The sequence below is a fragment of the Fistularia commersonii genome, chromosome 20 (assembly GCF_037954325.1).
Source record: "Fistularia commersonii isolate RoL2024-O1a breed Wild chromosome 20, RoL_Fcom_v1.0, whole genome shotgun sequence".
Taxonomy (NCBI): Eukaryota; Metazoa; Chordata; class Actinopteri; order Syngnathiformes; family Fistulariidae; genus Fistularia; species Fistularia commersonii.
Window position 1 is genome coordinate 11961740 of NC_141303.1, and position 24795 is coordinate 11986534.

General features: G+C 40.2%; 3 protein-coding genes across 5 annotated transcripts; 1 reads left to right on the plus strand and 2 right to left on the minus strand.

Moving 5' to 3' along the window:
* Positions 1-95: 95 nt before the first annotated feature.
* saysd1 (SAYSVFN motif domain containing 1) lies at positions 96-1608 on the minus strand. 2 transcript variants are annotated; one of them, XM_086167530.1, is made up of 2 exons: positions 1141-1608; positions 96-511 (listed from the first exon to the last, which is right to left on the minus strand). In XM_086167530.1, exons 1-2 carry the CDS (start codon positions 1354-1356, stop codon positions 188-190), a joined length of 540 nt encoding a protein of 179 aa, XP_086023656.1. In that variant the 5' UTR covers positions 1357-1608; the 3' UTR covers positions 96-187. The 2 variants fall into 2 exon arrangements, with proteins under 2 accessions (XP_086023656.1, XP_086023657.1); XM_086167531.1 differs by having other exon boundaries at positions 1150-1603.
* On the plus strand, positions 1507-5462 carry grcc10 (gene rich cluster, C10 gene). Of its 2 annotated transcripts, XM_086167533.1 has the most exons (5): positions 1507-1625; positions 2197-2250; positions 2711-2887; positions 3015-3138; positions 3880-4012. In XM_086167533.1, exons 2-4 carry the CDS (start codon positions 2199-2201, stop codon positions 3104-3106), a joined length of 321 nt encoding a protein of 106 aa, XP_086023659.1. In that variant the 5' UTR covers positions 1507-1625; positions 2197-2198; the 3' UTR covers positions 3107-3138; positions 3880-4012. The 2 variants fall into 2 exon arrangements, with proteins under 2 accessions (XP_086023659.1, XP_086023658.1); XM_086167532.1 differs by lacking the exon at positions 3015-3138 and having other exon boundaries at positions 1556-1625; positions 3880-5462.
* On the minus strand, positions 5393-12958 carry LOC147222969 (uncharacterized). Its single transcript, XM_086167528.1, has 12 exons — positions 12759-12958; positions 11965-12073; positions 10102-10581; positions 9179-9252; positions 8287-8879; positions 8127-8214; positions 7955-8027; positions 7587-7623; positions 6781-6877; positions 6501-6617; positions 6350-6409; positions 5393-5896 (listed from the first exon to the last, which is right to left on the minus strand). Exons 2-12 carry the CDS (start codon positions 12002-12004, stop codon positions 5807-5809), a joined length of 1749 nt encoding a protein of 582 aa, XP_086023654.1. The 5' UTR covers positions 12005-12073; positions 12759-12958; the 3' UTR covers positions 5393-5806.
* Between the last annotated feature and the right edge of the window lie 11837 nt (positions 12959-24795).

Sequence of the window (24795 nt, forward strand, 5' to 3'; positions counted from 1 at the left end):
TATTTGTAACCTTAAGTAACTGTTGTACACTTTATTTTACAAGTTAGAACTGTGAATGTGCAAAACTTGAACAGAATAAACCAGAAAGGTGGAATGAAACAGAGAGAAGAAAACTGCCAGTTTAATGAGTGATACTGAAATAATGCTCTTGTTATCATGATCAGCACTGATATGCATCAAAATCCATTCATCTGTTTGCCAGAGGTCTGTAACCCATCTCTCCCTCCAGTTGCTCGGCTGTGAGAGAACCCAGCAGAGCCTGACAGTCCGGGTTGAAGACGGAATAAGCACTCAGTTCTCCAGGTTCACGGCCAGTGGGGGTACGTAGACCCTCATACATCCAGTAGAAGAGGGAGATGACAAAGAAGGGCAAACCAAACTCCAGTTCGACAAAGAGGCCAAGAAGCACCAGCCAAAGCAGCACTTTGAGAACTGAAACATTAGAGATGAAAACATTTCTGGAAGCCAGCCACCTCCCCAGTGTGCTGTTCAGCAGCCAGTCACTCTGGTCCTGCAAAACATATGGCATCACATGAAGTGCTGGTTGCCTGTAAACACTGCCACATAATATATCCTGCAGGCGTCTGTGTCTAAATGCTCTGAGTATGACGCAGTGACAAAACCGATATCAGGATAATTTAAGGACACCGAGTCTCTCTCATTGCTTGCTTGTCTTTGTTTTTTTTTTCAATCACATGACAAAAGTTATAACTATTTTTACTCTGGGATTTCTTGATTCCTTGCCACAGGACCGGTCCCACATATATGACCATGCCACTCAAGGTCTACATTATTGACTTGAATGATTGTCAATAGTACTTAGAATTAACTAATACACATATTTTAGGAGGATCTTAAACAGTGAATCTCGCAAGACAGTTCACTTGGCAAAATTGCAGATCTAGAATATTGCATAAATTGCATTCATGATTAAAACACAAACATCCCTGGTGTTCATTTTAGTTACAGTGTTTGGGAATGTGCGGTTCAGTCACACGTGTGCTTGAGCTGTCATCCATTATAAATAAAATCGATAATTGATAAACGGATCAGCCAGCGGTGCTAACTGAGGAGTAAACTGTGCACGGAGCGATTGATGACAGGGCATGTCGCTTTCAAAATACTCAGAAGTTAGCTTACTGTGCCAACCTTGTGTTGAGGGGTCGGAGGTGAAGCCTGACTGTTCGATGGACGATCCTCCTTCGATTGACCGTCAGCCGCCGGCGTGTCAGTTCCCGGGTCGGCGTTGGGCGCCGGGGCGTCACACGGAGCCCGCCGGAGCGGGTTCCCAGCCTGCCGCCGTGCTCGGAACTCCGCAAGCTTCTGCTCCATTCGTCCGGAACTTGTAGCATTCATTTTACACTGTCGGGTTTAAAACACAGAACTCGGTCAAACTCGTCTCCCCCGGCGTTGCATTTAGATAATAAATTGTATTATACTCCAAACATCCTCAATGACATGAACTCTATCGTTCAATTAGACTACATTTGGTAGAACTTTGGTTAATTCTATGTTGTTTACTTCCTTCTGCCACGTTTGCCTGAAATGAAAACGTCACGACGTAAAGCAGCATTTTCTGTCGTAAAGGGCGGCGCTTTCGTGGCTTGTTCGTTATCTAGCTTATGGTGAGTAGCAGGAGAAAAATACGCCAATGGTAAAAAATCCACATATTTAGAGGGGTCCCGATGACCTTTTCCCACTTCTAGCATGTGTTAGTGATCTGTTAACTGTCGAAATGGTATAAATAAACGGCTATATTATCGAGACGTGGACTCGGCAAACCCTCTCGTGTCGAATCTCTCTGGCACTTTTTATCTGAAGGACCATCTTGTGAGCTGACTATTGACGAAAAAATCTGAACTATCACAAGTTACTAATGTTGGTGTCAGGCTAGCCGACTTAAAGTCTTGACATAATTTCAGTTTTATTAGTATAGTTAACGCCAGAATCGTGCTCCCGACTACCATGAAATAAGACCACAATATACAACAATAGCCTCTACTGTAGATCATCACTTCTTCGTAGATTGACCTGTATTTATAATGGCTGTTGTAATTTGAATACTGTTACAACTGTTACCTTTTTCGTGAACAACAAGGGGTCAGTCCTTGCTCGATGCAGTCGTGGCTTCTTAGGTTTCCAAAATTAAGATACAAATTTGATGCCTAACTTTTGTGTCCCTCTGCTCTCCACCAGACATGGCCTCAGCTCCAGCACAGCAGCCCACCCTCACTGTTGAGCAGACTAGAGGTGAGGAGACTTGACCTGCTCAAGGTCATGATCGGATTCTCTGTTCATCCCATCATTTTGAGACATTGGTGTATTTCCTTCCAGCTTAACTCTTTCTTGACTAGCTCTGTTAGTCAAACAATGCATCTACATCATTTTGGCTTTGTTTTGTCCTTTTGCTGTGATGTGTAAGTTCCTTCACTGATATCTGGACTTGCTTTTATCTAGTTTAGTTTCCAGAAATATAGAGAATTGGTTAGGCGTTACCCTTGTATTTTTACTTTAGATCTCACAAAGCTTTCTACAATTTCGATACGTCAAAAGAACTAATTAAAGCCGAAGCCGAAGATCACTTCGTGTTTGTTGGGTGCCGTGGATTCTTAAGTGGAAATACGTTTTGAGGGGAATCGGTTTATGTGGTGATGAAATACACATGATTCAAAAGCATGGCACCTCCTGATGTTTTTTTTTTTTTTGACAGTGGTTCTCAGTGAGGTGATCCAGGCCTTCTCAGTCCCTGAAAATGCAGTGAGGATGGAGGAGGCCCGTGAGAGTGCCTGCAATGACATGGGCAAGATGCTGCAGCTAGTGCTCCCTGTGGCCACACAGATTCAACAAGAGGTCATCAAAGCTTATGGCTTCAACAATGAAGGAGAAGGTGAGATGGCCAAACACTTTTTTGGTCATTCTTTGACTTTATTCATTTCCTCTGAAGAGGGCATGCAGCTTTACTCAGTGCAATTCAATGCTCTGAGTAAGATGTACCTTTTTGTGGTACCTAACAGCATACTTCAGAACACTTTTTGTGCAGCCAGAGGCCCACAGCTTGATGAAAACAAAAGAAGGATCCAGGGACCCTAATACATTTACATGTTGACAACAGATTGTTACTGTGGAACAGGGATACAGGTAAATAAGTTGTTTACAGATCAGCATCAAAGATAGGATAGTTTGATGTTTGAGAAAACCCACATAATAATAACAGGCTCCTCTTAGATATATATTACATCTGCGCTAGTAAAGAAAACATCTAACGGCAAATACATAAACAAGTAACTGATTATGTTCACAACACAGTGAAAAATAGCTCCTGTCCACCATTTCCGGTATTGCTGGTGTTTTAATTTGTGCCACTGTTTCGAAGTAACATTTCTTACCAATTTGTGTAATATTTTCATGACCCTTTTGACCTTTCTTATATTTTGCTCACCTATGGTATTTTCCCCTCAATTTGAAAACAAGTAGAATTGCTTAAAATGATATACCTAAGCATGAAAAAATAGTTAAAAGCAAAATTAGATTTTAAGCAAACAGTGTTTCATGTCTAGATGAAGAAATTGTGATACAATGATATTAAGTATATGTAGATAGTTGCCATAATAATGATAATTAATAATAATTTATCCTATATTAATCCTCGTGGGGGAATTTGTTCTCTGCAAATAACCCATCATGAATGAGCCATGAGTGGTAAACTGCTGTCGAGCAGCGCCAGGGTAGCAATTGGGTTTAGTGTTTTGCTCAACAACACTTCTACGCAGTAGGAAGAGCTCGGAAGCGAACCAGGAATATAATACTGTCACAGCAACATAAATTGTCAAAATAGAGATTAGAAAAGAATTTGCTGTTCATAATCTTCTTCACCCACAGGTGTCCTCAAATTTGCCCGACTGGTGAAGATGTATGAAACACAAGACCCTGAAATCGCAGCCATGTCAGTCAAACTGAAGTCTCTCCTCTTGCCGCCTCTGTCAACACCACCTATAGGGGGCGCCATTCCAGCTTCATAGGGACTTTTTCATTCTCTGGTACAACTAAGGATTGTCTTGACCAGGGGTGGGCAAACCTTTTGACTCGTGGGCCACAGTGGTTTCTGAAATTTGACAGAGGGGCTGAGCCAGGAACAGATGGATGAAGTGTTTGTGTGAACTAACATAAATGACATAGGTTGAATTTTAGTAAAGCCATTCCATGAACGTATTTGGTCTTTTAGCAAAGCATGAAGATGTCAAGGTCTTTGTAAAATTCTTTTCCAAATGCATTGATTTCATAAAACATTAGAGAAACTCATGTTCAGTTTCAGTCGGAACAGTGTTGTTGATCTAACCTATTTTGCCAGCGTGTCAAATCCTTGAGTTTTGTTTAGGCAAGGATGGATCCAAAGGTGTTGGTCATTTAACCTGGATCTGTGACAGGCTTTGTTGATGTTCATGATACTGAATATCTGCTCACATATGTTGGTTGAGCCAAACATCTTCAGCATCTTTTGTGCCATCTGCAGGATGTTTAGAAATGTGGCCAATCGCTAATTTGACTGCCAGCTTAAAACTTGCCTTGGTTGTCACTCTTCTAATCTTTTAAAGCACTCTTCTAAGTGCTTTTTCTGGTGGTCCAGCTGATTTGGTCCACTCTGATGCACAACTCCGCCCATGGCAGGCAATCAGTGGGACTAAAAACACCACTTCCAGTCCCACTAGTTGCCAGGTTGCCTTCTTTCCCTTCCCAGTGGACAGGTTGCCTTGTTTGCCGCGGGAGACCTCCAGGAGGTCGTTACCTTCAGGGATCTGCTAGTTGTAGTTTGCCCATGCCTGGTTTTGATTATGAAAGTGCTACATCCAGACCATTATTATGAAAGTACTGAAATTTAAACCGACAATGATACCTTCAATGATAAAAATTGTGTATAAATCATGTTTTTACTCATACCCATTCAGCTTACCCTGCACGTGTTTTAGGGAATTTCATGTTTGCTTAAATTTTTAACTTATTGCTTTTTTGAATGTTTCTGTATTTATTTCTTACACAGTGGGTTTTTCTTGTGCTATTCAACCTTAAACATTTCTTTTATCATTTTTTATACCAATTTGATGCTATCAAATAAATGTCATCTTGTATTTAAGATATTTCTCTGAATTTTACAAGAACAAAAATGTCTGAGAGAAAAGAAAACTTCCACATATAACTTTATTGCAGTTAGGCATTGGCAACAATCTTGAGTTTTTAAAAAAATATTTAAGACCTTACATAGTTTCACATCCACTCATTTACTGTTTTATTGAGACAACGTGGTTAAAATATTATTGCACATCTAAAATTTGGTTTCAAGTCTGCCCCCAGCTGCATGATATTTAGTTTTTGGGTGCTCCCTGACAGTGTGTTTCTTGGCAGATTTGAAAAGAAATCAAGTCCCAGTGTTCAAATCTACTTAAAATAAAATTTCTATTCATCATAAAGTGCCTTTTTTCCATCTAAAGAACTAATTGGTGCAAAAATAGTGCAAAAAAACAACATGCAAAACAACTCTTGTGCAATGTAATTACAGTAACCTAGTAGCTCAAATGATGTGTTCCTGTGTTTGAAGAAAAAAAAAGTCAATTTTACCGCCATAGTAATTTCACTGTCAGGCATGTCTCATTTTTGAGCAGTGGAAGTGTGCCGATATCAAATCGAGGTCAAAGTCCAATATTGCTGAAACATGGTTGCTGGAGAACAGCATGTGAGCACAGCTCCCTTTTAAGTAAACAGCCGATCCAGTTGTAAAATTGAGGGATAAGAAGAGAGGCAAGACGAAGGAGCTTCACATCTCAAAGTGACGAAATATACTCTCCACGTAGCCTAGTACCCTCTGCCAGTCCGGCCCATCTGCCTTCACCATGTCATCCACTGTCTGTCACGGTGACCATGAAAAGAGAGAAAGCACCGGACAGTCAAATGTTAAACAAAGAAATCTTTTAATTTTACATTTACATTTGGCAGACGCTTTTATCCAAAGCGACTTACAAAAGTTGCAATTCAGTCACCGAACTGTTCATCAGAACTAAATCGTGAATTTAGTAAATACCTCGTGACCTCCTTTGGGCTTTGTAGTGTTTTATGTCAATTATTCGTAATGACCTAGTCCGTCTGGTTTATGCCAACTTAACACAAATTAACAAGTGGTGATCTATTCGATGTAGTAAATTTATTAACTTGTTTGATATCTTCAATTAATTTCTGATGAAATACAGTGTTACATAAGTCTTGGTTGGATACACAGTGTCTATCCATCCATCCATCCATCCATCCATCCATCCATCCACACTGTTAGTTTTGATCAAAAGGTGTATGGGTAGAGTCTTACCAGAGTGGCAGTAATTCCAACACTTTCTCCTGTCTTAAAAGCAAGGTCCAGGTTTTCCTTCTAAAAGAAAAGACAGCAGTAAGTGAGGCAGCATTTACAAAGAATTCATGTTGATGTTTTTAAAAAGCCTTATTTGCTACAGCAGTTTTACCTTTTCTGCTGGGTTGAGGCTGTCGAACGGGATGCGAGTCGGCAGGTACGTGTGATACACTGCACAGAATGCCAAGCCATCCTCCCAGCTGCTGCTGAAGTTTGTGATATCAATATTCTGCCAGAAATATATATATATATACATAAATGTATGTATATACACACAGCACACACACAGAGTATGTATGCTGAGGTGCATTAGCAGCAGTGACATTAACTGTCACATTGAAAATTATGGAATTTTCAGATTGTGATTATCTCATGAATTCTTTTCCTCAAACCTTATAACCTTGAGTACGACCTTGGCACCAGCGCAGAAGAGAATTTCTTCTAGAGCCACCATGGCGCCTCAGCAGTGCACTGAAACCATCTCGAGGTCTGTGAAGTAGAGATGATTTCAATCCAACTCATGAAGTCATTTGAAGTTTTAGTTCTTTTGAAAAAAAATTGGTAGGATGGATGTTAGAAGAGAAGAAAAGAAATTCTAGAGTGAGTTCAATGAGGTGATGCAGAACATCCCTAGAAATGTGAAGGAGGTAGTTGGTGCTGATTTCAATGGACATGTTGATAACAGATGATGAAGAAGTAATCGGTAGGTTTGGTATCCAGGATAGCAATGCCGAGGGACAGATGGAGGCACTCTGCAAAAATTATGGAAAGGGCTGCAGTGAATACCACGGCTGTTTCCTTAAAAGACAGGAACATAGGGTAACATAGGAGTAAATGTAAGAGGAGACAAGTAGATCGTCTGACTTCAGATGTAATGTGAAGGATTCTTATCAAGAAAGGAAGATGAAGACAAAGGCGACAGAGGACTAAGTAGTGGAAGCTGAAAAAGGAAGAGTGTTGTGTGTTTTTCAAGTGGGAATTAATTGGTATGAGAGAAGTGGATACAGAGAATGGGGTTAGATGGCGACAGATGACTGACTACCTGAAGGGGGCAGCCAAAAGGAAAAAAAGAAACAAATTTATTGTAAAAACTGATATGGAGTTTCATAATGCTTAACATTTACCTGTCTCTCCGAATAAAGAGATACAGGAGTTACATTATGGGCAAATTCAATAAAATAACATTGTGATTACTCACTTGAAGGAGTCTGAGCTTTGGTCTTCGTCATGTGTTGCTGAAAAATTTAAATGCAGCCACAATTATATTGGCTAATTCATTTACACCATGTGGTTCTGGAAGTATATTTATTTTTCTCAACCAAAACATCAGCCTCACTGTCAAAAAGTTTCAAAGTGACTTTGAAATAGACATTTAGCATTAACTTTTGTAACCACAAACCTCCAGTAGTTTGGGTCCCATCTCTTTACTTTAAAGCTTCTGATTTAAAAAAAAAAATGCAGCACACAAGAAATCACCTTATTTAATTCAAATATTGTCATATAGAAAACACTTTAAGTTCAGTATGAATTAACGTGCTGCATGCACAGTAAAGAATTCACACACACCTGTGCAAATGCTGGACCAGCTGTCTTGCCGCTGCAGCACCCGATTCACCCTTCCCCTGGTTGGCTCTTCTTTCTGTCAGTTTATCAGGAGACCGTGGACCGACTGCTAAGTTCGAGACTCACCAAGGTTTAAAGAGTAAATGCACCGATAATGTACAAACTGTGTTTGAACCTTGCATAGTGGCAATGTTGTGCTTGAGTTTTTTGAGCTTCCATTTTGACTGAAGGAGTCCGGAGAGAACGGGAGACGAGAGAGGCTCCTAGAAGAAGAGGAAAAACATAGGAGATCAGAAGCTGGATGCTCTTATAATGTATCTTTCACGTAAACTCACCAAGATCTTTCGGACAGCATCACAATCCGCCTCGGATCTTTTTCTTCGCGCCCGTCTTTTTTCCTTTCCTGGGCAGCCAAACTGCGAAGGTATCCCTCTGCAACCCCCTTCCCTTTCACCTGTTTATTTCCTGATCCGTTGCTTTCTTCAGGGTACTCATCCACACCTTTAGCATCCATCTCTATAGCCACTGCGTTCTCTTTTCTTTCAGGCTCTGCTTCAGCTTCCTTCACAGTTTCCTCCATTTTCTCCCCAGACTTTCCCCTTTCATTCTGTCCTGCTGTTGCATCCTCTGTGTCAGACTTTTCCCCGCATGCTCTCCTCAGAGCATCCAGCTCACCTCGGTCCCGCTGCTGCTGCACGGTGAGTTCAGCCAATTTGTTGCAGACTCCTCTGTGCTCTGTCCTCAGAGCCGCCAGATCTCTGTCCTGATCCTGCTGTCTGCTGAGAGCCCGGGCCAGTTGCTCCTCCACACTCCTGTGACTCTCCTGAAGCAAACTCAAAGCCTGCTCTGATTCAGCCCGCAGCCGGTCAGCCACAGACACGGCCACCTGCAGGTCACACTGGAACTGTTGCCACTCCAACCTCTCTGTCTATCACAGTGGACAAAATAATGGATGCACCTTATAAAACTAGCACAAAGCATCACTTCCATGAATAATTCTATAATGCAGTAATATATCACAAGTAATGTATATCACTGATGCCCAATGGCACTGCATATTCTCGTTTAAGTTGAAGATTTTTTTCTCTTTATTTTTTTAAAGAGAAATCAATTCAAGAGAATTTTTGATCCCCCCAAATTTTTTAAATAATACTGTTTTATTTTTTCTCACAGCAGTTGCAAAAGGCCTCAAATACTGTAAAGTAATGGTTTGTACTTTTCACTCACCCTCAGTGTCTCCCTCAGGCTGCTCACCTCCTCAAACAGCTCCTCTCTCTCTGTTATCAAGTGCTTAAGCAGCTCTGACAAATAATAGGAAAACCCCACACATGAAATGTGCCAACATGTTAAAAACCGTATGTCAATACTAGAACTATTAACTAAACGCTTCAGTGAAGTTTATGTTTTACTGATTGTTGCTTTTTTTATATTTCAGAGTTTTTCCCTTTGTAGATTGGTACTGGGCTGTGCTTTCCTTGAACCTGTCGTTATTATATATGTTTGTGACAATGTGCAAATATTCATTAATTCATTCATTGTCTACATGCCTATCTTGCACTTATGACTGCAGGGGTTCTGGAACTTATCCCGGCTGTCACTGTGTGAGAGGCAGGGTACAACTGGACAATTGCAGGGCCACATAGACAAACAACCAGCCACACTTTCATTTACACATCTGGGTACTTAAAGATCTCCAATGCCTTTTGTTGAATGCGGAATAAACTGGAGACCTTGGGGGAACCTGGTTGGAATCGAACCAGGGACCTTCTTGCTGTGCCACCATGCCACTCACATTGAAAATATGTTGGAGCCAATCATACTGTCTTTCGAAAAGTGTGGGATGTAAACTAGAAACATCCTGAACACAAGTTCAGGTCCATGTTTGGAGATAATGGGTTTTGCAGACACATAATGTAAGTTGTCGTTATAGATTCAGTTCATCTATCAATGCAGAATAGTTTACAGTACACAAACATCTCTAAAGGATTGACAGAGGTTATAATTATAACAATGTTTTACCAATAACAACTTGGGATTTGAACAAACATTTAGCACAAGGCAGTGGTTTTTCAATAACAAACAGACACAGCAGTGATTTGAGATAAGATACAACTTATTTTAAATGGTAAAAAGAAGAGTAAAGGGCCCACCTACTGGTCCTGTTGTCGCACCACTATTGGGGGTAAGGCCCAGTGAAGCTCGGTAATGCTCCATTAGACTCAGTAAAACTAGGGACATCTCATCCCCGCCTTTTTCTGCTGCAGCCTGAGGTTCCAGCCCGCTGTCCCGCTCTTGCCAGCTCTGGTCTGAAAGCGATCCCATGGATGGAGGCAGGGATGAAGCACAACATGGACCGACCGCTGCCTTGTCCCGTCCGGCCGCTCCATCGCTCACAGTTGTCTCCGGTGAGACGTTGGTGTCCACAGTGATAACAGCCCACTCTGAAGGAGCAGATAGTTTCTGTGTCCAGTCTGCAACTGGAGAGGCAGTCGAGGGGGTGGTGCCAGTAGCAGCCTCCGATGATGATGTTACTACCTTATTATAAGAAGCTTCTGAGGATAAGGCCATGGCATTCAGCTCTGCCTCGGACGGTGTTGTAGGAGGAGTTTGGAAGAAATCTAAAGGAGATCCTGAGGAGTAACATCGGAGATTAATATAAAAAATACGAAAAGCACAATTGTTTTGATCCTTAGAATAATCTAATATATTTCAAAACACTACAGTGCTGGAAGCTAACCCCTCTGCTGCTTCAATGCAGTTGCAGGCACTGAGTCCACTCCCTTATTTTCTGTCCTGGGAGGACTGATGCAGCAAAAGGCTCTTCTGCCAATATCTCAGCTGGCACACACACACACACACACACACACACACACACACACACACACACACACACACACACACACACACACACACACACACACACACACACACACACACACACTGCAAAATCCAGTATGGGACACTGTTTTCCCTTATCTTCTTTCAGCTGGTCTCACTACTGACAAAAGCCTCTTTTATCAACCAACAGCGCTGACTGCTTTCTACCGCTGATTTCAAAAAGAAAGGCAAGACAAAACATCCACAAAAGAAGAACATTTTCTGCAGCAGACTTATTGTTTGCCATTTTTAGTGTTTACTTTTTCTACTCCTATGAACATCCAGGAAAAAATTGTCAGAACTCTGCTTCCTCTCCTTGCCCTTGTGTAGGACTGCAAGATTCTGCAGACTCACCACTTCCTTCTATAGCGGCATGCCGCCCTGCGCAGGAGGGGGCCGGGGAGTGAAGGTACATTTTAAAACAGCTGTCGACGTGACAAAAACCACTCGTGTTCCACAGATGCTCGATCAGGGGCTAAGCTGCCGCTCTATGCTGCTTTAACACGTGTCGAGATAAGACTTTTGCTATCAGACAGTACCTAATCAGAACTAGATAAATCAACAGATCAACTGAACAGAAAAGGAGTGATAGAAACTCTAATTAAAGACTGTATCAGTGCCCTGAAATTGAATCTGGAGTTTTCAAAATAAAGACCACAGATGCCCAGGATTTGCAACCCATCACTTTTTGTGGAAGCTACTTAATACTCAGTATTGTGCTATATTTAGCCATTTTCAAATGTAGAGTTGGAATATTACAGCATCTTTTTGAGTCACTCCTGGATACTTTGTTTCACAATACACAAATTAGTCCAACAATTGCAGAGGTACTATATAAATTGAATACATGTTTTTTCCTTGCAAACTATTAAATCATTGTTTAATTGTTGTTTTTGTGAAATGATTATAGGCTATTTCTAATTTGTAATGGTAAGACAATAACCTAAGACATTTATCAAGGAGCTGGCCTTCATCACAGTCTCGGAATTAACACTAATTCAGTAAAAAAAGAGCATTTAACAACATGTGTTTACAAGTGAAATAGCTCAATTTTTAGGTGTAGTGCTTCTAGTAGAATTGCTGAGTTTAACCCGCGTGTCTATGACACAGAAATAAATTTGTGTACGCTCAGATACCTGTTAGGCGGTAACTGTCCTTGCCATTATGGTTACCCATGGTCCAGCATGGATGGTACCAGCAGTTTATCTCACTGCCTTTCACTCTGTCCTGTGTTTTGTGAAAGCCCTGTATGTTCAGGAGGAGAAGGAAATATTTATGTAACAAAAGTAGAGGTCTTAACAGTAAAAGAACAATATTCATGTTTGAGACTGAGCTTGAGAACACCCACATCCCGCCCATAGCTGTGGGATCTCAAAAACCACAGAAATAAGGTTTGCTTTGGATGTAAACAAAATATCTAAAAAATTCTGGGTGTGTGTCTCCAGTTTTAGTTGACAAGATTATACTTGCTGTGTGTTAAACATGTCACTTCAAAAGCATACCAAACATGCAAACAGTAGCCTTTTCACCTGTCTGGCTGACACAGCTGAATAACGCAACGATTAACTAAACTCCACTGGAGTGTCTATTTATTTTCAAGTTTCTCTGATCACAGTGAGAACCCGTACCTGAAGGTAGTAGGAATAATAAACACGGGGGAGGGGAATTGCAAGAAAATTCTCTCGATAAATCGTCATTTTTAAAATTAAGAGCCCAACTTCGAGCACCTCCGCATTTTCACAAAGGTGAACATTGCGCATGTACAAGAAAAGACACGCAGCGGTAAATGTAAATACAATGAAAGCTGCAGTATTCTAGTCCTCCCATTCATGCGTCTATCTGCCCTTCCATCCATTCATCACTTTTTGTTTGGGACGGTTTCACTTTAGAGACGATTCTTTTTATTTCTATTTCCTCTCCCCTTACCTACCCGACGAGTGCGTCTTCCTCTTCCTGCCTGCGGGTTCTCCCCCGACCAGTCGCTTCTCGTCCCGCACCAATTCACCCACGCACCGCCTCGGTGACAGTCATCTTCCACCCGAATGTTCAATAAGAACAATCCTCGAAGATGCGGCTTCCATCTGCAATTTAAATTCCGATAATTCCAATGTGCCTCGCCTTTTGAATCCAATGCGACAAACAGGGAGGGAGGAACAAACCCCGTGCGCAGACGTGACACCGCACAGCGGCGACACGTGTGTTTTTATTAACATTTTTTTTTTTTTAAAGAAGCAACAGCAATGTATGTATGAATATATACTGCATATTTTCCATCGTGATCGTGGACTGAATCACGTAACGTCAGAGGCAAACGGGAAAAGAGATGCGGGAGAAAAGTTGCTACCTGAGAGTGACTTCGTCAGGTGAGCCTGACGTCACTACAGCAGAATTTTAAACAAAGAATCTCACTCGTAGGCCTTAAAACCTGTTTATTCTTACACTTCATTGATTACATACAAAATGAATGTCCTCATGTCCTTATGTTTCCTCATGCCTGTATATATCATTGACATTCGATTCTATTTAGCCATGTTTTTTGTTCATGTGTTTTGTTCATGTGTTTTGTCTGTATACTATATGTGGAAAAAAAAACAACAAAACTAAACAAGAAAAAAAAAAATCTAACTCGTGGGTGTTGCAATGGTTAGTGTTAGTGTTGTGATAAATCCGTTGCAGAGAAGCCTTTCTAGTGACCAGGGGTAGTTGAGAAAAGAGACCAAATTTGATATAAAAGACAAGAAAATTTTCTCAAAGAAGTGATAAAATAGAAAAAGCAATGGGTGGAAATATAATATATATATTAAACTTCTTCTGCTGCTTCTCCTTTTGGCTTGTTCCTTCAGGGGTTGCCACAGTGAATCAACCATCTCCATCTAACCCTATTTTCTGTATCCTCCTCTCTCACACCGACTACCTTCATTTCCTCTCACACTACATCCATAAATCATCTCTTTGGTTTTTCTCCAGACCTCCTGCCTGGCAGCTCCAATTCAAGCATCTGTCTACCAATATATTCACTCTCCCTCTTCTGTACATGACCCAACCATCTCAGTCTGGCTTCTCTGACCTTCCCTCCAAAACATCTAACATGTGCTATTCCTCTGATACTCATTCCTGAGTCTATCCATCCTGGTCACTCCCAAAGAGAACCTTAGCATCTTCATCTCTGCGACCTCTAGCTCTGCCTGCTGTCTTTTTGTCATTGGAACAGTTTCTAGGTCATACAGCATCGCTGGTCTCACCACTATCTTGTGCACCTTTCCTTTCATTCTGGCCGATAGTCTTCTATCAATAAATATATATAAAAAAAAAAAAGAAAAAAGAAAAAAAAAATATATATATGTGTAAAAATTTTCCGGTTCTTGGCCCAAGATCTTGCAGATGTCTTGGGTGGGTTTAAGGTGCCACAAGTTACATTTCGGCACAAACCGCGAGGTTGAGCTGCAGGTAAGGGCACAAGACAGTAAAAACTCTTGGTATAAAAAGTAAGTGTTATCTCGAATTTGGTGAACTGATTTTCCCATTAAGGTGCAGTGGTTAGTGGTTCGGCCTCAGAGTACGAAGAACCCTTATTCAATTCTGACCAGGGGACCTTTCTGCGTGGAGTTTGCATGTTCTCCCCGTGTCTGCGTAGGCCCAAAAACATGCAGCAGCTTAACTGATAAAAATTGGGAAAAATTGCCCCGGACGAGCGAGTGAGTGAGTGAATGAATGTCTGTCTGTAAATGTGGCTCCAGCATCACCTGCAGCCCTGAGTGCAGGATAAGCGGCCGATGATGGATGGATGGATTTCATCCGTCCCCCCTAGAGGCCATGTCTGACGCACGTGTATTATATCAGAGAGGAAAAAAGGACACACATGCACACAAGGCAATTTGATTATTCACCTTTCGATATTCAGTTGCATGTTTTAAAGATAACAGCAAAAAAAGGTAACACACAACGGTTTACAGCCTCTCCTGCACGTCATCTCATATAGTAACACGTATTCTTCACATGCACAGCTTGCAGCAGTTAGAGGTGCTCACTGATTCCCCTAATGCCCCCCCCCCACACACATACACACACATGATTGTATTGATCATAAGTTAAGAGCAAAGAATAAATGGGAAAAAGTTGAATATGAATTTCAACAATATTTATTTCAAAGAAATAATGTTATTAAATTCAACATTACGCAATGCAATATTGTTGAAGATATCAGTTGAAATGGAAGTCATGTACTACTTAACATCCATTTCAACTGTAAGTTTGTATTGCATAACTTATCACCTGTAAATTTCTACTAGGAAATGATGTAAAAATGATGTAGTTCAAATCCATCGTATATTATTTCTAATGTGCATATCCATCTATATAATATGATCATAGAATCCTATCTGAAAAATCACCTAAATTATTATTAACATAATATACCATGTGTATATTGTTGATTTATTTATAATACCTGTACCTGCTGCTCTTTTTCTCTGTGGTGATTAAGTGATTCCAGATGACTGGACAACTGCGGCAAATGCGATCAGGGAAACAGCTGGGGGAGAATTTGGTGTATCATCTGGAAGGATAATAGATAATGGGACCTTTTTGTGGGATGGGGAAGTGCAGGAGTGTATACAGAGAAGGAGGTTAGCTAAGAAGGAGTGTTACACTGAGAGTAGAGATGAGAATAGTAAGATGCAGCTCGAAGTGTAGGTACAGGTGGAAGGCCAAACAAAGGGCATGTGATGACTCGTATGCTAGGTTGGACATCAGAGAATGATTTTTACATGCTAGTGAAGCTGAGATATGAGTGATCGGAAGGACATGCAGCAGATTCAGGTGATTAAGGATGGAGGGGAAAATGTATCGACGGGTGCCGGAGGTGTGATGGGATGGGAAGGTGGAAAGAATACTTTTAATTGAATCCTCAAAAAACTGATGAATGTTGAAAATGAGAAAGAAGGAAGAGTAGATAAGGTGAACATTGTGAACCACGAGGTATCAGGAATGAATAAAGGTGGAGGGTGTTTAGGAGGAGTCGAAAAGCAGTCGGTCCTGATGATATACCTGTCGGGAATTAGAAGTGTCTAGGAGAGGCAGCAGTAAAGTCTCTTTTTTTAATAGATTGTTCAACAGGACCTAGGGAGGGAAATGATGCTTGAGGAATGGAGAAGTGTGTTTGTGTCTATTTTTAAGAATAAGAGAGATGTGCAGAATTGCGGTAACTATACAGAAATAAAGTTGATGATCCATACAACGAAGTTATAGGAAAGAGTAGTGGAAGCTGGACTAAGTGACCATTTGTGAGCAGCAGTATAGTTTAATGCCAGAGAGAGTACAACAGATGCAGTATTTGCTTTGGAAGTGTCAACTGGGAAGTACAGAGAAGGTCAGAGGGAGGTGCATTGTATCTTTGTAGCTCTTTAAAAAAAGCATAGGGAGAGAGGAACTGTCGTACTGTATGAAGAATTCTGGAGTGGCATAGAAACATATTAGCAGCACATGTATGAGAGTTGTGAGACAGTGGAGGTGTGACAGAGGAGTTCAGGGTGGAGGAAGGACTCCCCTTTTTTGTTTGCAGTGGTGATGGACAGGCTGATAGATGATAAGATGATATTAGACAGGAATCAATGTGGACTATGATGTTTGCAGATGACAGTGTGATCTGTCGTAAGAACACGCAGAGGAAAACGTAGAGAGCTTGAGGTATGCCCGGGAAAGGAGGGGAATAAAGATAAACTGCAATAATAAAAATAGTAAAGAAAGTGTGTTTGTGTGAAAGAGAGGGACCCAGGTAGAATGGTGAGGCGACAGGGAGGCTCTACAAGAGATAAAGAAGGTGGAGCATTCCAAGTACTTGTGCTCAACAGTCAAGAGTAATGGAGATTGTTGAAAAGATGCAAAGAAATGTCAGCAAGCAGGTTGGAATGGATGGGAAAAAGTGTCATTTGTGATGTGCAATGAGTATTAGGATAAGAGGAAAAGTGTACGCGACAGTGCTGAGACCAGCACTGAAGACATGAAGTAGGGCCAAAGGTAACAGATATAATGATATTATGTTCTCTTGGGAGTGACAAGGATGGATAGGATTAGGAATGAGTCCACAAGGACAGCATATGTTAGGTGTTTTGGAGATAAAACCAGAGAGATCAGATGGTTTGGACATGTAAAGAGGAGAGATAGTGAATATATTGGTAGGAGAACTGAAATTTCCTCACTGTGGGATGATTAAGGGAATATTCTGATCTAACGCTGGAAGTTGGATGTGCCAGGCAGGAAAACTAGAGGAAGACAAAAAAGAGGATTTATGGATGGAGTGAAAAAGGACATGATGTTAGTTGGTTTGAGAAAAGAAGATGCAGATGAGAGGGTCGGATGATTTGCTATGGGAACAGACGAGAGGAAAAGAAGAAAAAACAGATCAAATTACTCGGCAGTTATCTGTAAAGTTTACAGCAATGAAACCTTTTATTTGTTATTTTTTATTCAATATTCACTCACTAAGAAATAATGAGATATCGAGATCGGCACAATAGTGTATTCAAATTATATATTTTGACCCCAAATAATGAAAACTGTTGAAAGACTGGGTAGATCTCAACGAAATGTAATTTTTCAGCACCATGGACAGCGACACGGTTACACTGTCGACCTCTAGTGTCTAACATCCACAGCAGCAGGGAAAATTCGGGTATGGAAAGATTCCTGACCTGTATTTGTAACTAATACAACAAATTGAGATATTAACCTTCCTCCTGTGTTAGTTTTCTAGAAGCATCCCCGGTGTTAATGGGTCGGTTTCGACCCGTGTCTTAAATCAGCTTTAAAATACACTAAAAATGAAAACTCCAATTTTTTTTCTCATCTCTTGGTTACCTTGTTAGGCTTCCTTATCCATGAAAATATTGGTCTTCAATATTTTTGTTGTGGTTCTCTGGGCCTTTTTATTGTTATTAGTATACCGCTAGATTTCAATAAAAAAAGGAAAAATTAACCTCAAGAGAATAATAATAATAAATTAAAGGATGTTGTGTTACCAGAATATTGGTCAGGGGTATAGAACACATCTCTGAAACGAATTTGTGGATTTATATTTTTCATTTTAAAATTAATCACTATAGTAACATCTATGGTGTTATGGGCCATTTTCGACCCATGTATATTTTCTTCAAGAAAATGCAAAAAAACAAAAAAAAAAATGTCAGCAATAGAACTTTAAAAGAATTTGGTGGAAAAACAATGCTGTTTGAGATATAAAATTAAAAGAAAAAGGTGTTATGATACATTGTAGTAGCTGTCTCTTTAAAACTATTAACAATCTGTAATTGCACACCAGTATAATAAAATGTTTTAAGAGTAAGCATCCTTTTTGTGTGTTTTTGGTGAAAACTTTTCACAAAAATGCTCCACATTTAGCATGTTTGATTCATGGACTTGCGAAGATTTTTTCCTCATGTATGCGAAATAGGTTATTGTGATAGTTAAGAACAGCTTGCGCTGTTTGTTTGACCTCACACAGACGCATCTTGACATCGAAAACATTCACTTTGTTTGGTTGGGATACAGCAGTGTAGACAATGGCAGTGTTTCATGCGTTGTATCCACAGTGACCCCCACACCTGACTGCGGAATACTTTAATCTCAGCAATAAATCCCATCACTAATCTGACTCTCTTTTATTACCGTATAATTATCTTAAGGCTCTATTAACCATCCTGAGGCTCTGGTCTTGTGGTCTTGACCTCACTGATAATGGTGCCCTTTGAAAAGTTATTAAAAGAACTCATGAAAATGACTAAAAAAAAAGGCTTTCGGGATTTTCAGTTAGAAGCACATGTTAGGTAGTGTTTGGTAAGATGCACAATTCAGAATTTAAAAGTTGACCTCCTGGGACAGAAGATTTGTTTCCCGATATGTCGGAATGGACAGACTGTGACTAATTCACTCCGAGTGTGTCCACCCCTCTCGCACACATTTATAGGCTAATTGGTCTTACAAAAAATTATTATTTTTTTTTTTTTCGGGAATGAAGGGATTTAGACCTGAGGAGATCTAGAACAGATTAGTTGGGATTTTTTTTTTTTTTTTTAATGCCATTACACATTTATTTAATACATATTTCTTGAGGGTCCAATCAGTCCGATTGCATGGTTCACATGCAATTGTCACATTGTGCCACATGTGTTGTGTGATGACAGTGAGAAAGCTTTTTTCAAGAATATCCATGTCTTGACCTGTTGCATTCCCTTGTTCAGATTATTTTGATTTCCTTGTCCTTCCTGTTTTATTTAATTAAACCTTGTTCTATCTTGTTACAGATTCCCATTTCCTGTTGAGTTCCCCTCATGTGTGATCAGCCGCTCCCACACTGATGTTCTTCATGGGTGCCAACTTATCTCCTCTTTCTCCTTTCCCTAGTGGGTGAGCTCTTGTTTTTGCCACTGGAGATCGATACGTGGTCCAGGTCCAATTAGGAGCAGCCGGGACCTTTTATTGACTCTCATCAGGGTAAAATTTACTTCAGCTTTACATTGAGTTTGGTGTTTGTTGCTGAGGATGTGTGCACCTGTGACAAGAGCTTCTGGAATTGATGCCTTCAGTCATGAGCTTTTTCTGTGCTACTTTGAATTTATTTTCACAATTTAAGATACAACATTATAACATAGTCTCTCCCGCCTCCCTGTATATGTATGTATATACTTATATTTGTGTGTATATATAAGAACACAGACAGAAACATGCAGTATATACTATTTTTTTTCATCTAAATTGGCCTCCAGTTTCTTTGCATGATAACTTTGTGATGTTTCAATCAATAACTGATCAATATGCTGTCAGTCAGGATCCCTGTGATCATTCAGCTCCCATTAACAGCGACGGCCTCAAATGAAGTGTTAGAAGAATGAAAACAACTACCTTTACCCCTTTTTACGTTTCAAATACATTTTGAAGTGTTTTAGTTGTAAAGGAGCATTTTACAAGTACTTCTTCAAGTATTTGTAAAACATTTATGCGGGGTTAAGTTTCTAGTAGGGCATATTTAGAATATATGACTTCATTCTCACTGTGGCGCGTCTATACTTCATTTGCAATTCGCATCCACTCATTTCTTGCGTGACGTCGCGCAAGTTATGTGTTTCCTGTGATTTTATGTGCACAAGTATTCCAGTGTTGTCGCAGACTTTGAAAAATGGCGTCTGATATAGACTCCCTTTGTAGGTGGAGCAGAGCGGACAAACATCAGGGCTCAGTAGCATGAAGTCCGCCGCCGCATCCGGACTTGCGTTGCGCAGGAAAACACACGCACGTCTCCCTCACCATGGCGAACTACAGCCGCTCCTCAGCGCAGGGACAAAGCGATGAATATTTCCACGGACACCGGGGAACGTGGTCGCCTTACACCCGCTCCTTTCTCGGTTGGATGAAGAAGAAGTGACCTCTTGAGACGGAAGATGTCAGCCCTGAAGAAGGTAGGAAAACGGTGTTGTTTGTGCGTGATAAGACCAATACGCGGGGTCGTGGAAGGGACGGGGGGAGAGGGAGGGGGATGTTTACGCATGAATTGGGGTCCGTGGAGAATGGAGAACGATTAACTGCCTGCACACACAAAGTTGTGCAAAGCATGAATCCATCACTCAGAGGGGGTTTGTTTCTAGGCTGATGTGAGTGCGGGGGGATGGGGGTGGGATGTATGAGGTGTATGCGGGGAGGAAGACTCGTGTTTTCACCCACTCTCTTCTCTTTCAAGTTTTCTTTTGGTTGAAATGTCCACATGTTACCACCATGCCCTCACTCACCCCTCCCATTCAGCCAGTGTGAGTGTGACTCAGCTGCATTGTATTATATCTACCATCCATCTTTTCCTCCTTCCGTCACAGGTGTTACCATGGCTCCTACAGACTCACTGCTGCCTTTTCTTTGAGAAGGACTCAGGTAAGAGGTGGGAGGGGGTGTTTTCGTTCTTGTGTGACTGAGCACGGAGGCTGGACAATAGCGTGGATTCTGCGGGGATGGCGGTGGCGGTTGTTGCAAAGGTTGGGACTCAAGTCATATCTGAGTCATGAATTTAATCCGATGAAACAGCGTCACACAATTGTGTATTATTGCCACTTCGAGCACTTTATTTGTGATTAGAACTTGGGAAAATCACACTCCCTTCCCCTTCTGCTTTTGCCCGTCTTGATTTAGGACACGAAGGTCCAAGACTTGGGATAAGCAAAACAATAACATTGTCCGACCTCTAGTTGCATCCTTGTGGGAATGAGGATAATTGGCGGCAGCAGGATGTAAAAACAAGGCTCGTGATCCATTTTTCTTTGTTTTTTGTTCCGATAAAGTTGACACAACTGACACATTCACCACCTTCAACGACACCCGAATCTATAGTTCATGAAGTACATGGAGTTTAGGGGGTTTCTTTTACCTGACTACTGTGACCTGTCCATCACTTACTGGAATGACAGTCCTCTTGTCAACAGGCCAAATATTTCCCATATTCTAATAATATGCTAGTATATCTCTCGAAATACGGCTCATTTTGAAGCCCTACTTTGTAATGCTAAAACAACATCACTTGGATCTTTGAATTGAACCAATATTTTAGTGACCTGCTCCTACGCCATGCTGATTTGTGGACAGTTTTCTTGACTCATTGAGACTCCAACACATACAAACAGAACTTTACCCTTCAAAACATTTCTCAAGCTACTCCACGTGTCTCCAAGATTTACAGTAGACAGTAATAAAGACAGTAGTAATTAATTGAGGGATATTAGTGAGCATTTAAAAGGATATTTTTGTAGATTATTTGGATCCAGTATGATAAATTCTCACTTGTATGCACCATATTTGGATGCATCCATCGTTAGATTCCAACAAATCCCCTGAGTCTAGTTACTAAACACAGTTACTAAAAAAAACAAAGCCTGGCAGGTTTTGAAAATGTATTTGCCTAAATTTATGACTTGATGTCTTTGAATTTGATCGCTATTTAATATTTATACATATTTAATGAACTAGCAAACGCTTGGGTATTTACACCCCCAGCATACACAAAGTACCATTGGCATTCATTTGAAGCTGTGTATGTTTATCTGTCTTCTTATCATTTCGGAGCCTTTTTTCTTCTCGAGGAAAATATATCTGGCTCTTGATGTAGACAAATTGGAAAGTTAATTTCAATGACAAAGAAAGAATAGTGTTAAATATTTCAGGGATATAGAGAGAGCGAGAGAGATCTCAGGTGGTGATCATTCTCCCCTTGTTTGTTAGTATGATTGATATTTTTCACAAAACACACAGATCTCACTTTAGTATACAGCTTCAGATCCCTAGTATTCATTTACCTGGTTATGAAGCAAATATTCTCAAAATATTTCCAAATGACATATCTATTAAAAAAAAAGCATATTCTCTGAGATTATAGAGTTGCTTAGACCATTTAGTAAATCACAGTTGCGAAATTTTGACACTACAAATCAAAGAATTCAATAGAATGTATTTGTCACCTTCAGTCCCATCCATTGATTTATTCTTTTGTCATGTAAATATACCAAATTTATTCTCATGACTTTGTGTCTTGGAGCATGCAAACCATCTACTTGACAATCTCTGAAACTGTCACAAATTTTCCGCACAAATCTTTCGGAAACCTAGAATTTAAATTTATAATTGAGTCCTCATTTTTATAGGTAATGAGACACATAAAACAAATAGGTCAAATTTATTTTGAACAAATCTCAAGAAAAAAACAAAATAATATTCTGTCATCAGACAATCACACAGCTGTCACTTTGATTTTTGAATTTTTAGATAATAACAAATAGTTTGCTGTAGTTCGCCTATGGCAAGGTTGATGAGGTATTACTTGCTCTTATTAAGTGTTGCTCATCCTCAGCACCTTATATTGATAACGTAGATGGATCCCCCGGTTAACCGCTATGCTAGAACTACAATCGTACGTATTATCGTCTTTTTAATCACATTAGAAAAAACCTTTCAAGCATTGCAAATAAGCTGACAGTGGTGTTTCTGCTCAACTACACACATCATAGATCATCAGGGAGTTAACCGTGTATAAGAACCCTGTGATTTTACAGCCTTTGTCAGCAAAAAGTCTCCTGGTGAATTGAGTATGGACGCAGGAAGATCTCACATTGTTTGATGTGCATAACCTCAAGAATTTGAGATTTTTCTTCTTCATCAGCCATCCCAGAACCTTCTCTTGATCTTTCTTGCTCATCATTTTCTCAAGGTTGAGGCAAGTGTGTGTGAAGTGGGTCGGTTTTTGAGGTGCACTAAGCGAGTCCAAATATTGGTAACGCTTTAGAAATTAATGTGATGTAGGTTTCTCTTATTTCCAAGGCAGTTTAATCTAGAACATATTTAAAGATAGTTATGTAAATGATGTATTGTTCATGCAGCACAAGAGCCTGACTTCAAACCACTAGGTGGAACTGTTTGCTTTCATAACATGTACCCTTATGTGAAACAGACTCCACATCAGTATTTATATTGGGCAGCTGTGGGTGGTGACATTTTAATTGTGGCCATCTGATTTTCACTTATCACTGTTGAATGCAGCTAAATTTGGAAGTGCTAAGCATACAGGTGGTATTGGAGTCTGAATACATTGTCTTTAAATACTGCCTTTCTTCAAATTTACTTGAAATGAAGAAAAAGGGAAAGCCTCCAGTTTGAAGTTGAAGTTTCCAGAATTAGCATTATCATCTCAGTTCTGATTTAAACACAATGGACACTTAACTTATTGCAGTCTCGCCATTAAAATGGCTAAATAGTGTAAGTAAATAAAACACAGTTTATGAATTATGTTTTCAACTTAAACTATTGAAGGTGTTTTGTGTAGATTTAGTTATTCTGTGCGATAGTGTGAGTGTATATGTGTGTGTGCGTGTGTCTTTGTGTATTCATTTATACACATTTATACACACACACACACACACACACACACACACACACACACACGCACACATACACAAACAAACAAGCCAACACTGTGGGACAGCTGATTGGGATAAAGTAAATTTTAAATAAGGAAGTTTGTTTGGCAAGCAGTAACAGGACATTTTTCAGTTGGCAAGAATACTGGCCGTGCTTTTAGCAAAGACTCTAGTCTCTAGCTACTTTACATTCCCTTCTATAATAGTTTTTTCCGTTGCAAAAGGCAACTTGAAATCCTTTTGTTAATTTTCGTCCTTTCATGTCATCCCTATGTACTTATTTTCATGAGCTGGTAAGCCCTTTCGTGACAAGACTAACTCTTCTGATGTGCTTTTGGGATCGAGTACTCGTTAATTTATTTTTTATTTTTTGTAAAAAAATAGCTATTTTCAGTTCTATTCTAGTGTTAAGGGGAGTGTTGTTTTTTTCTTGTTGACAATAAAGTCAGCACAAAAGCATTGCAAACATATATTCTGTGCCAGAATAACAACTTCAAATATCCACTGGCCTTTAGGACTTAGTAATAATGAATATAATGGCCAACTCTTCCAACTACTCTTTTTTACAAATTCCACTATATATGAGAAAGCAAATATTGTTTTCCCCTCAAGAAGTTGACTGCTGGAGATAAAATGACTCCTTCTTCACTAAAAGTCCATTAAGGTGTTTTGACCTAGAGGCTTAAAGTTGGCTCATCAAGCATGCTTGTGTGTGTGTGTGTGTGTGTGTGTGTGTGTGTGTGTGTGTGTGTGTTTGTGTGTGTGTGTATGTGTGTGTGTGCATTTGAGATGCACATATATATTAAAAAGTCCCGAAGATCTGTCAAGAAGTAGGATATAGATATCAATGCAGCACCAGTAGTGTGTGTGTGTGTGTGTGTGTGTGTGTATGTGTGTGTGTGTGTGTGTGTGTGTGTGTGTGCGAGCCCGCACGCCTGTGTGTGTTTCATGACATTTCGATGTAGCTAAGATATTGAAGATATCAGAAATGTACACAACCAGAGATATACCAACTGGGGCATTTTGGCA